General features: G+C 45.1%; 1 protein-coding gene across 3 annotated transcripts in view; it reads right to left on the bottom strand.

Annotated features, from left to right (window-relative positions):
• paqr5 (progestin and adipoQ receptor family member 5) overlaps nt 1-12,167 on the bottom strand; it is a 77,761-nt gene that overhangs the window by 4,256 nt on the left and 61,338 nt on the right. For 2 of the 3 annotated variants that reach the window (XM_033050551.1, XM_033050552.1), the window contains exons 6-7: nt 3,274-3,318; nt 1,343-1,439 (exon numbers count right to left, since the gene is read on the bottom strand). In XM_033050551.1, the coding sequence (XP_032906442.1) occupies nt 1,343-1,439; nt 3,274-3,318 (142 nt within the window). The remainder of the gene's footprint in view (nt 1-1,342; nt 1,440-3,273; nt 3,319-12,167) is intronic. The other variant, XM_033050553.1, reaches the window with a different exon arrangement.

Genomic DNA, 12,167 nt, shown 5'->3' on the forward strand with positions numbered 1-12,167 from the left:
GTTTGTGGAGAATAACCTCAGGGCATGCTTACAGTAACACAGAGCCTAGTCAACACATAAACGAGCAATTGTCCATGTCCGCAGCTTGCAAGCCCCATTGTTATCTATCTTAAAATATGCATATATTTTATATACTTGTCTATCTATAATTATGAATATATGTGTATAGTACATGTACGTAAGTCTATTTTAGTTCCACAATGTACATCCATATACAAACACCTAAAGCTCTGTATTGCTTTGTCCCAAATTGAATGAAAGGATGGCAGACATTAACTAGCAGAGAGCTACAGTTTGATCCCAGCTTTTAATTATTTGTTCCTGCCTTGTTCTCCCAATGATACTGAATCCACCAGCTGGTTATGATGCTGTTTAAACACCTGGCAATGGGCAACATGATGTGTTTTTTTTTCCTTAACAGGGAGCTTTTATTACATGTTCACAGTTTACAAAGAACTGCAAGAATCAATCCTGCTATTCATGCAGTTTGCAAACACGGACTTGCAATCAATTACAGCATGGGGGTGCTTGTTGTTATGGTAAAGGGCCGGTTTTAACGTAGGTGGTGGGTGGGAGAATCAGGACGGAGCTGATAGGGGTGTGAGAGAGAGAATAAGTTGCAGGTGAATATGTTGGGGAATGAGGTGGATGGAATCGCTCTGTGGGCTGGAACAGACTCAAGGGGACGAATGGCCTCTTCCTATGTCATAAAACACATATAATATGATTTTTGAGAAAATGCATTGGGAAATAAAGGTTGGCAAAGATACTTATTTTGTAAAAGAATATAAAATCTTCCCCGCACCTCACCAAAATATTAGTTTCTGCAGCAAAGGGGAGAATTTTTCCCTGCACTTGAATTAACAAATTGAAGCTGTGGAAAGGGTGGCACAGTGGCGCAGCTGGTAGAGTTGCTGCCACACCGAGCCAGAGACCTGAGTTTGATCCTGACTTCGGATGCTGTCTGTGTGGAGTTTGCACATTCTACCTTTGACAGCGTGGGTTTCCATTGGGTGCTCCGATTTCCTCCCACATCCCAAAGACGTGCGGGTTTGCAGGTTAATTGGCCATCTGTAAATTGTCCCTGGTGTGTATGGAGTGGGTGAGAAAGTGGGATAACGGAGAACTTGTGTGAACTAGTGATCGATGGTCGGCGTGGAATTGGTGGGCCGAAGAGCCTGTTTCCATGCTGTATCTCTAATAACTAAAAAAAAAACGAAATCTAAAGAATCAAGGTATGTTGGTACTTTCTAACATGCAGTGTACCCTGAAACAAAGGAAACCAAACACCAAACAGAAAATATTCCTCACAATTACTAACACCACACAATGGTCAACATACCCTGTAGAACAGCGGGATGTTATCAAAGAAATATGGGTAAGCAAACGCAACGATTCGCAAGACTTTGCTCATGTTTGGACTTTCCTGCTCCGGAAACCTGAAACAAGAGCCATTGTTAGTGGAGGTAACGCAAAGACAGCTCGCTCCCGCCAAAACCCGAATCGTCAGCCTGCTGTGGCCACTGTGGCCTGATGGGAAATGGCTGCTGAACGTCCAAGCTACCTTCTCTCTCACTTCCATTTTCTTCTTTCTTCGCCCTCTATCAGAACATCTTGTGAACTGGGATGAAATGCACGATTGGTTGAACAACTTCACTTTGGTAAAACACAAAGCGATGGAGTAACTCAGCGGGGTCAGGCAGCGTCCGCTCAGGACGTATGCAGACAATGTTTCGGGTCGGGATCCTTCTTCAGCCTGTTTGTAGAGGGAGGGAGAAAGCTGGGAAAGAGGAAGGGGCAGGGCAAAGCCAGGCAAGTGACAGATAGATGGATACAGGTGAGGGGGGGGATGGGGGTGGAAGATATTTGGCTAGAGATGAAAAGGAGACAAAAGGGTGTGAGATAAGATGGAAGAGGCGTAAAGCCAAAGGGGGTGGCGGGGGGGGGGTAGTGGGAGAAATGGGTGTGGGGGTGGGGGAGGGAGGGGCAGTAAACACAGGAATGGTAGAGAGGGTGGGAAGGGGGGTTGTTACCTAAAATTAGAGAATTCAATGTTCATGCCGTTGAGATGGAGACTACCCAGAGATGCTGCCTAATCCGCAGAGTTACTCCAGCACTTTGTGCTTTACTCAAGATTCTAGCATCTGCAGTTCCTTGTGTCTCGTTTTCACTCTGCCGTCTGATATACACCATTCCTGTTTTTCAGGCTAATTGACTCTGAGGGAACTTGTAATGAGACCTGCAACTCATGTGGTGCACACAGTTCCCCTGGACAGTTTGGATTTTGAGGCTTGTACCTGCTGAGGGAAAATGGGTCAAGGTGACGAAGCTCGATCCTACGCTCCTCCATGTTTCTACAGAGCTCGTGATGAAGTGATCAGGAGTGGGAACACTGGCTGACGTTTCTCTCCATCGATCGGGCGCAAGGTGGACAAGGAGATGAGGCGATAGACTCAGGTACAACCCAGACATCCAGGTGACTACACCTGCCCCCTGTGGCTCTGAAGGAATCAATGCAATGAATTACAGAGTATCCCAGCCTTGGCAGGCTCTCCTTGTTAGACAAAAAAAAACTGGCGGAGGAGCTCAATGGGTCTGTGGAGGGAAATAGGCAGACGGGTATTGTTTGGGTTGCGACCCTTCTTCAAACTGATTAGACGCTTTGTGTTGGGGCCCATCTCCAGACTGGTCTAATTAGTCTGAAGAAGGGTCCTGACCTGAAACGCCATCTGTCCATTTCCCTGCCCAGATTCTGCCTGGTCCGTTGAGTTCCTCCAGCACTTTGTCTCAAGCTGAAGATTCCAACATCTGCAGTTCCTTGTGTCTCCAGCCTTGCCTTCTCCGTGTCACCTCAGCCGAGTGTCAGAGAGTGAAGCAGGCCTGGACCAAAGGGCAAACACTCGACATCTTGTGCCGGGAGCCTTGCTCAGTGGGTGCACATGTGGAGAGGGCTGTCATCATGTGTGCTTGGTTGGGCTAGGGAGCTCATGGAATGGACATCAGGGTTGTGGTGTGGAATTTGTATAAGACGTGGGAGATCTCAGAAGCGGAATGTAGAGAATCCTGGAATAGAGAACAAAATGGCAATCGCCGTATACTGATTCAAAAAAATATTAAGCACACTCCAATATGCTCCCTGTGCTGTTTTAGTGGAAGATGTTGAATAGAGGTGGAAAATGTTCACTGGGTGGGTTCAACAAGGGACATTAGAAATCTGCACAAAAACAGCCACAATCACGATTCCGACCTTACTTTTGTTCAGCTGTCACTTACCTTTCAGTGATGCTGCAGTTAAAGTGGATGAAAGGCAATCCCAGTCTAAGCCAAGCAAGACAGTGAAGGGAAGGAAATGGCAGGTTTTGTGTTAGTAACAAAGGAAGTGGGAAGAGCAGCACTTTATACACAGTGTTAGACACAAAGACAACATGAAGAGCCAGCACCTTCATCCAAAGCTGGTCCACGTGACGAGGCTTGAGGCGTTTGTTAACAGAGCCTGATATCAATAAATGGGCATCACTCGATCTTAAGCCCCACCTGGGAGTGTAAGGTAGTGGTGGTGCACAGAGCAGCACTGGGGAGGGTTGTACAGCTGCATCTATTGTTATTTCAGTTATGCTGATAACTGGGATCTGGCCTTTCAGGAGAACACATGGCCACCATTTTAAAGTAGACCTGTTGGGTCTCCATGGTGTCCAGGGGAATATTTACCCATCATCTAACAACAGGTGATCTAGTCTTCACATCTCTGCTATCTGTAGGATGTTGCTGTGCAGAAATTGGCTGCAGTCTTTCCTAGAATATGTCACAAATACACTTAAAAAAATATTTGTCCAGTTCAAAAGTTCTGATGTTGTGAATGGTCTAATATACATCTCAAGGATCTTCCTTACGATCTAACAATGTACATTATATTTACACCACGATTCCATCGCCCCTATGAGTCATAGTCATAGACAGGCTCTTCGTCCCAACTTGCCCACACCGACCAACATGTCCAATCCACACTAGTTCCACCAGCCTGCGTTTGGCCCATAACCCTCTAAACCTGTCCGATCCATGCACCTGTTTAATCGTTTCTTAAATGTTGCAATGTCTGAACTACCTCCTCCGGCAGCTCCTTCCAAACACCCACCACCCTTTCTTGGCTCCAGAACCGACTTCTTCAGCCGTCTCAAGACCCACAGAAAGGACCCACCAGATGGACAATCACACTCGACTTCAAGTCATCCCCGATGACTATGATGAAAGAATGGCAATAGCAAATTTTAATTGATCATTTCTCTGCTGCAGCCATGTTTTGCTTTCCAGTGCATTCTGCACTGAAATTAATTTTGGATGTGTCCCATGTAATGAAGAATCCGCAGTGCCACATTCAGCCAGTAGATGTCACAATTTCCTTTCAGTCTGACACGAAACGTCACCTGTTCTTTTTCTATCAGCATTTTGTGTCCATCTTCGGTATAAACCAGCATCTGCAGTTCCTTCCTACGCAATTTCCTGCAGATGCTTTAATAATGGGATAGACACACGAGGAATAGAGGACATTTGTGAATGAGGGGGTCAGGTAAAGTACGTTGAGAAAGAGCAAGCAGGGTTGTGAATAATTCGGAGAAAGAGATAGGGAACGGTACTGACCCACCTAGTCTACCAGGAGATGGTACAGGTTCAATGGGCCGAATGGCCATCTTTTGTGCTGTAACATTTCTACGCTGTTATAAGTGTGCTTATATTTACGCTAATCACAGTGGGATTCCGTTCAAAGACAAATACTCCAGCATTAAATTAATATAAATCATTTTAAACATTAACTACAGTAAACTCACAATTACCACTCCCTTGACAACAACAATCGAGATTGAAGCTCTGATTGTTGTCTGGGAGACTTTGAATTGCGCCATTAAAAACATCTATAAATTTTAACAGCTATCTGTGTTGCATTTCCCCAGGCGCCAGCACTTGGTGGATGAAGTTGACAACCAGCTGTGTGCTGGTATAATACAAGCTACACAGTCACAGAAGGCACCATAGTCTGCACCAGTCTAATGTCCATTCACTTGGCCACGTTAGGGGATAACAGCAGATCGCAAATCCTGGCTACTTTTCCTGCCTCAACAGAAAGAAAATCCCTCTTGTCACAACTCTTTAAGTTTGCAACTGCGGAAAGAATTTCCAAGAGTGCTGATCCACATAGCCAGCTTACAGGATATACGGGATATATTGCCAGCTTACAGGATATATGCGACGACTTCAGGCACATATCAACAATAAAAAACAGACACTCTGGGTGCAGGAGTCTAGTTTAGTTTAGTTTAGGACAGTGGTTCCCAACCTTTTTTAGCTCATGACCCCCCTTGGAATCTTTTAATTTTTCTGTGCCCCCCCCCCCTGACATTATTAACGGAAAAAAAGTACTTCAATGTTATAATACCTTCCATAAAAATATCAGTGTCTATTAATTGCACATATATTCTCTTTTATTCTATTCCACAAACATCAAAAATATTTCAACTACATAGGTTTAAATTTATTAGAACTGAAATTTAGGAGGCAACAGAGTGGTAGCTCTGTGGCCCCCTTCATTGAACCTGTGGCCCCCCCTGAAATTTGCCATGGCCCCTTTGTGGCCATATGGCCCCAGGTTGGGAATCAATGGTTTAGAGACACAGCACAGCGCAGGAAACAGGCCTATCGGCCCACCGACCAGCGATCCCCGCACACTAGCACTCTCCTACACACAATAGGGACAATTAACAATTTTTACTGAAGCCAATTAACCTACAAATCTGTACGTCTTTGGAATGTGGGAGCAATTGGGGAGAACACACGCGGTCACGGGAAGAACGTACAAAGTCCGTACTGACAGCACCCATAGTCAGGATCGAACCAGGGTCTCTAGTGCTGTAAGGCAGCAACTCTACCATTAAGCTACTGTGCCGCCCTGGAAGGATTGAAGCAGGAATTTTAGGTGACCTTAGAATAAAATCAGCAAATATTGGAAGCACTCAGCCTGTCAGACATCATCGTGCAAGGGGGAAACAGAGTTAATGTTAGCAGGAGGGTGGGAACCAGAGTAGTAGGCCATAAATTGGAAGGAGTGATGAGAAGTTAGAGGTTAGGACCAGTAAAGGAAGGATAGGCAGGGAGAGGTGAAGGAATATTGTAACGCTGATGGGTTGAAGTGTATTTATTTCAATGCAAGGAGTATTATGAAGAAGGCAGATGAACTTAGTGCCTGGATCAGTGCTTGGGATTGTGATGTGGAGGCCATTGAAGAACGTGGTTTCGAGAGGGACTCCGCTGGCAGCTCAATGGTCCACGGTTTTGCTATTTCGGATGTAATTGAGAGGGAGGCAAAAGAGGTGGAGGATTTGCACTACTAATCAGGGAGACTGTCACAATGGTAGAGCTTAGAAATAAGAGAGGTGCAAGCACTCTAATGGGATTTACTAGAGGCCCCCCAGTAGTAAATGGGAAATAGTAGAACAGAAATGTAGACACATTACCATTAGATGCTAAAGCAACAGGTTTGTGGGTGACTTAAACTTTCGTGGGTGACTTAAACTTTCTCACGGTTGACTGGGACTTGCTCAGTGCTGAAGGCTTGGACGGGGTAGAATTTGCGAGGTCTATCCAAAAAGGATTCTTGAAACAGTATGTGAATAGTCTAAAACACGAGAAGGGACTTGTGTTGAGAAATGAGCCTGGCCAGGCAACCTGGGCTTCAGTGGGAGTGCATTTTGGGAATAGTGATCACAACTGCATAAGTTTGAAGATTGTTTTGAACAGAGCGAAGGCTGGTGCTTGTGGGAAATACTAAATTGGAGCACGGCAAACTACAACTTTATCAGCTTCTCCATCCAGTATTTGAATTTTCCATTCAGGGAAAAAGATTCTGACTGTCTACCCTATCTAGGCCTCTCATAATTATACACACTTCTGTCAGGTCTCCCTGCAACCCTTGGCATTCCAGTAAAAACAATCCCAATCTGTTCAACCTATCTCTATAGCTAATACTGCCTAATCCAGGCATCATTCTGGTAAACCTCCTCCTTTCCAAAACCATCATATCCTTCCTGTAATGATGCGACCACAATTGCATGCGATACTCCAAATGTGGCCAGACCAAAGTCCTATAAAACTGCATGCTAACTTCCTGACTCTTATACTCAATGCCCCAACCATTGAAGGCAATCATACCATGGGGGTGGTGTGGGGGGGTTGGGGGTAACTTTTAAATCTCTCCCTGCACGGGAGACCCGACCTTTTCTTTGTCGGGTCTCCGTTGTCGTTGGGGCTGCAATGAGGAGCGGCCTCCAACAGGAAGACCGGGGGCTCTGGTGCCGACTACTCACCTCACCGTCGCGGAGCTGGCCGAGTCCAGAGCGGGTGGAGCTGTGGTGGACGCTGCTGCGACCCGACCCCCGGAGATTCGGTGGCTGCAACTGCGGGTTTGGCGGACGGTAACACCGGGAGCCCGCGGGTCCCTGGAGTGAGACCGCTTTTCGGGGCTTCCGCAGCGGCGACTTCTCCCGCCCGAGTTGCGGGGTTGAAGAGCACCTGGAGCGGAGCCTTACATTATCGCCCCGCGCGGCTTGGAATGGCTGCGGGCTGCGAGCGCCCGCCGGGGGCTCTAACATCAAGACCCGGTGTGCGACCTTGCATCACACGGCGCACCATGTGCCTTCCTTATCATTCTATATACTTGTGTTGCCACTTTCAGGGAGTTATGGACTTGACTCCAAGATCCCTCTGTACATCAATGCTTTAAGGGTCTTGCCATTAATTGTATATTTTCCCCTTACATTCAACCCCCAAAAGTGCAACACCTCACACCTGCTCAGATTAAATCTGCCATTTCCCCGCCTATTGCTGTAGCTGATCTATATCCAGCTGTATACTTTGACAGCCTGCATCACAGTCCACACCCTCAGCAATCTTGCTGCCATCTGCAAACATATGAACATCTACCATTAAACCCAATATATATATATGTTTCCCTTTCCATGGATGCCATCCACCAGAAGGTACGGAAGATTGAAAGCGAGCGCCACTGGACTCAGAAGCAGCCTCTTCCCCACTGTTCACAGGCATCTGAATGGCCATTCCATAAGATTCACCTCTGCCTCATAATGGACGTTGCCAATGGGAATGATGCGCTACAATGCTGAGAACAATATTCTGCACTCTGTAACTTCCGCTTTGCTCTATCCATTGTACTTCAGTTTGACTTGATGTATTTATGTATGGCATATCTGATCTTTTCGGACAGATGCAAAACAAAGCTTTTCACTGTACATCGGGACGACAGATGGCACAATGGGCTAAGTGTTCGGCTGGCAACCGGAAGGTAGCCGGTTCGAATCCCGCTTGGAGTGCATATTGTCGTTGTGTCCTTGGGCAAGACACTTCACCCACCTTTGCCTGTGTGTGAATGTGTGTGAGTGATTGGTGGTGGTCGGAGGGGCCGTAGGCGCAGATTGGCAGCCACGCTTCCGTCAGTCTGCCCCAGGGCAGCTGTGGCTACAGAAGTAGCTTACCACCACCGAGAGTGACTGAGGAGTGAATGAATAATGCGATGTAAAGCGCCTTGAGTATTAGAAAGGCGCTATATAAATCCCATCCATTATTATTATTACACATGACAACAACAAATCTAAACCTAAACCTTACACGTTGAGTGTTTCTAGCAATTTTTGGTTTTACTTCAGATTTCCAGCATCTGTGTTTTGATTTAATTTTCGTTTGCGTGATCATTGGATGTTTATAGGTGACATATAACTTAACGTTGGTGTTGCTGCCTTATTTACAGGAGTGCATCGAAGTATGAGGCCATCTAATACTAATACTATGAGAATGGTGCTGCATAAATATCATCAGGTGCCCTGAGCTATTTCTCTGCGGCTTCACCCTGGACGTGTGAAAATTTAAAAAAAGGATTAACATGAACCATACCCAATAGTGGAATATTCCAAATGTTAAACATGAACTGCATCCAAGCCAATTATACCAAACCTTCATGCTGTGTAGGGGTAAATGCAAGCAAGTATTAATCATACAAGGTCCCAAGTACTGTTCAAACAGGTCTTCTTCCGCTCTTTATGCCAATTCTCCAATGGAAGACTCAAAGTGCTGGTCACATCATTCTTGGACAGGGGAGGATAAGGTAAATCAACTTGGTCCGTTTAGAGGACGCCAATTCATAGAAACATAGAAACTTAGAAAATAGGTGCAGGAGTAGGCCATTCGGCCCTTCGAGCCTGCACCGCCATTCAATATGATCATGGCTGATCATCCAACTCAGTATCCTGTACCTGCCTTCTCTCCATACCACCTGATCCCCTTAGCCACAAGAGCCACATCTAACTCCCTCTTAAATATAGCCAATGAACTGGCCTCAACTACCTTCTGTGGCAGAGAATTCCAGAGATTCACCGCTCTCTGTGTAAATTTTTTTTTTCTAATCAATCAATCATTCATGGAGGTATAAGGATGTGGCCTGTTCAGAGAAGGGAAGACTGGGCAATACAACGCGTTCTGCTGCAAAGTCCCCAACTCTCTAGTGATATCTCTGAGGTTTTCCTCACATGAGAATCCCCACTCAAACTGTCCCCACCCCAACACCATCGTCATTGACCAGCTGACACGTGCTGTCCAACACGAAAAGTGGTTGGATTTTTAATTAAACCATTCTTGGCTGTTAGTCAAGCAGCCTCATACCCATAGACTTCATGACTCAACGTGTTCAAAGAAAATGTTCACCGTTTCTGAAATGCCTCTGTGATACTTTCCCTGGTTATTTCACAGTGAATCTCAAGAGGATCATCTTTCAATCCTAGAGCCTCCTGGTGCCATCCATAGGATTGGTAGCTTAAGTCTTGCAGCTCACTGATGTCCTTAGCTTAAGCAAGAAGCAACTATCAAGAGGTCGGGCAACTTTCCATAGGCCTCTTGATAGTTGTAAGAGGAAAAGAAGACTTGAATTCTACTATACCTTTCACCTTATTTTGAGGATGTACCTACAGCCTTTCTGGTCAGTGAAGCCTGGTAGCCAATTTGTGCACAGCAATCCCCTTGGCATAATAATGTGATATTGAACAGATGGTCCAAGTGATGTTGGCTGAGAAATTAATATTAGCCAGGATCTTTGAAATAACCGTGTACCTCTGCATGGAAGTAGTGCCAGGTGATCATTAACATTATCATGTCAGAGAAACAGTCACTTTGTCACACTGAGTTCAGACCACAGAGCACATGGTTACCCCACACTAATCCCACTTTATTCTCTCCACATTGTTCCTACATTATGCTACTCATACACACACTGGGGTTAATCTACAGGGGGCAATCTATCCGCCAAGCTGCACATATTGGGGAACATAGGAATAAAACTGGAAGAGGGGGCCAAACTCTTGTGGCCACACGAAGGACATGCAAACTCTGCACAGACAGCGCCGGAGATCAGGAGTGAACAGGGTCTCTGGGGTTGTGAGGGAGCAGCTCGACCAGCTGTGCCACCCCTTGATTTACACTTGGAGAGGAGCGATCAGCCATTCTATAGGAAGTTGCCACCATCAGATGATTCATATTCATAAATTTGCAATGCTCTCACAACCAGTCAGAAGAATGGACACTGTAACAATGTTGCATGAATCCATTGGCTGAACATTACAAATGTGGGAGTTTGAAACCAATCTTAAATTATTTAAATGAAATAAAATGAAAAATGAGAATTCTCTTCGTGGAATGAGGAGTAAGAGTGTGGAAGGTACTATCTTCACATTAAGGAACATCGTCTTAAAATGAACTGGTTTTTGAATGCTAAATTGATTAAAATTGCTGGATTCAGAGTAAATTTGAGAATTGAGAGGAAAGGTAAAGATGATGCCTTGGTTAAAATAGGAAAGAGTGGCGTGGCCTCGTGGATTAAGAAGCTGGCTTTTCATTTGCTGGACACAGGATAGTGGAATTTCCAAGAGGGTTTGCTAGATATCATGTTGCAATTAATGTAGATGATTGACGTACATTCGGAGAAATGGACAATTTTAGGATAATCAGGAAAATCCCTGGTGGAAATCCATATCACCCCATGACTGGTCTAGTACAGTTACAGTTAGAATAGATCAATGTCAAAGAGGGGAAATAAATCAGCGATGACCTGTGACCGTTGGGTTAATAGTGTCACAGTTGCTTAAAGTTTCAGCTGCAATTCGCTCAATCTCCTGCATCGTCAGTCCAAGGTCCCCACTGTAGTGGCGGTGGGAGATTGAGAAAACCTCAACTGTGAAACATAGGTCAAAATGCAGCAAAGCTCAAAGGGTCAACAAGCAATTATAGTCATGGTGCAATAAAACTATCATAATATAGCCAAAATCGATGTGTAACTAGGATTTAAGGGCCTGTCCCACTGTACAACGTAATTCAAGAGTTCTCCTGAGTTCTCCCCTGATTCGAGCTCGTGTAATGTACGTAGCGGGTACGTAGGAGCTTGTGGATGTCACGTAGCGGCTCGTACGAGTAACGGTAGGTACTCGGGAAATCCGGTAAACTCGTGACGTTTTTTTCAACACTGTGAAAAAATACTCGTGATTAAAAAAATGGTTACTTTCTACTCGTACGAGCCCCTACGTACCCGCTACGTACATTACACGAGCTCGAATCAGGTGAGAACTCGGGAGAACTCTTGAATTACCACGTACAGTGGGACAGGCCCTTAAAGAGTAGAGGACCAGGGCATAATTAAGACCATGGTATTTTTGCCATAAGGTCATAAGCAATAGGAGTAGAATTAGGCCATTTGGCCCATCAAGTCTACTCCGCCATTCAATCATGGCTGATCTATCAAAGTACAATTAGAAATTAGAGTCATTATGATTACCCAATAATTAGGGTCTGAGTACATTTGGGTCAAGGTATAATTAGTGACCAAAATTATTAGGGTCATAATATAAATAGGTTCAGAGTCCAAATAGGGTCAAAGTGCAGTTAGAGGTCAGAGGTTTTAGGGTCACTGTATGAACAGGTTCAGAGTACAATTAGGGTCAAAGTGCACTTAGAGGTCAGAGGTTTTAGGGTCACTGTATGAACAGGTTCAGAGTACAATTCGGGTCAAAGTGTAATTTTGAGGTCAGAGATATTAGGACTGTTGTATAAGCAGGTTTAGAATACAA

Source organism: Amblyraja radiata, chromosome 34 (assembly GCF_010909765.2).
Source record: "Amblyraja radiata isolate CabotCenter1 chromosome 34, sAmbRad1.1.pri, whole genome shotgun sequence".
Lineage (NCBI taxonomy): Eukaryota > Metazoa > Chordata > Chondrichthyes > Rajiformes > Rajidae > Amblyraja > Amblyraja radiata.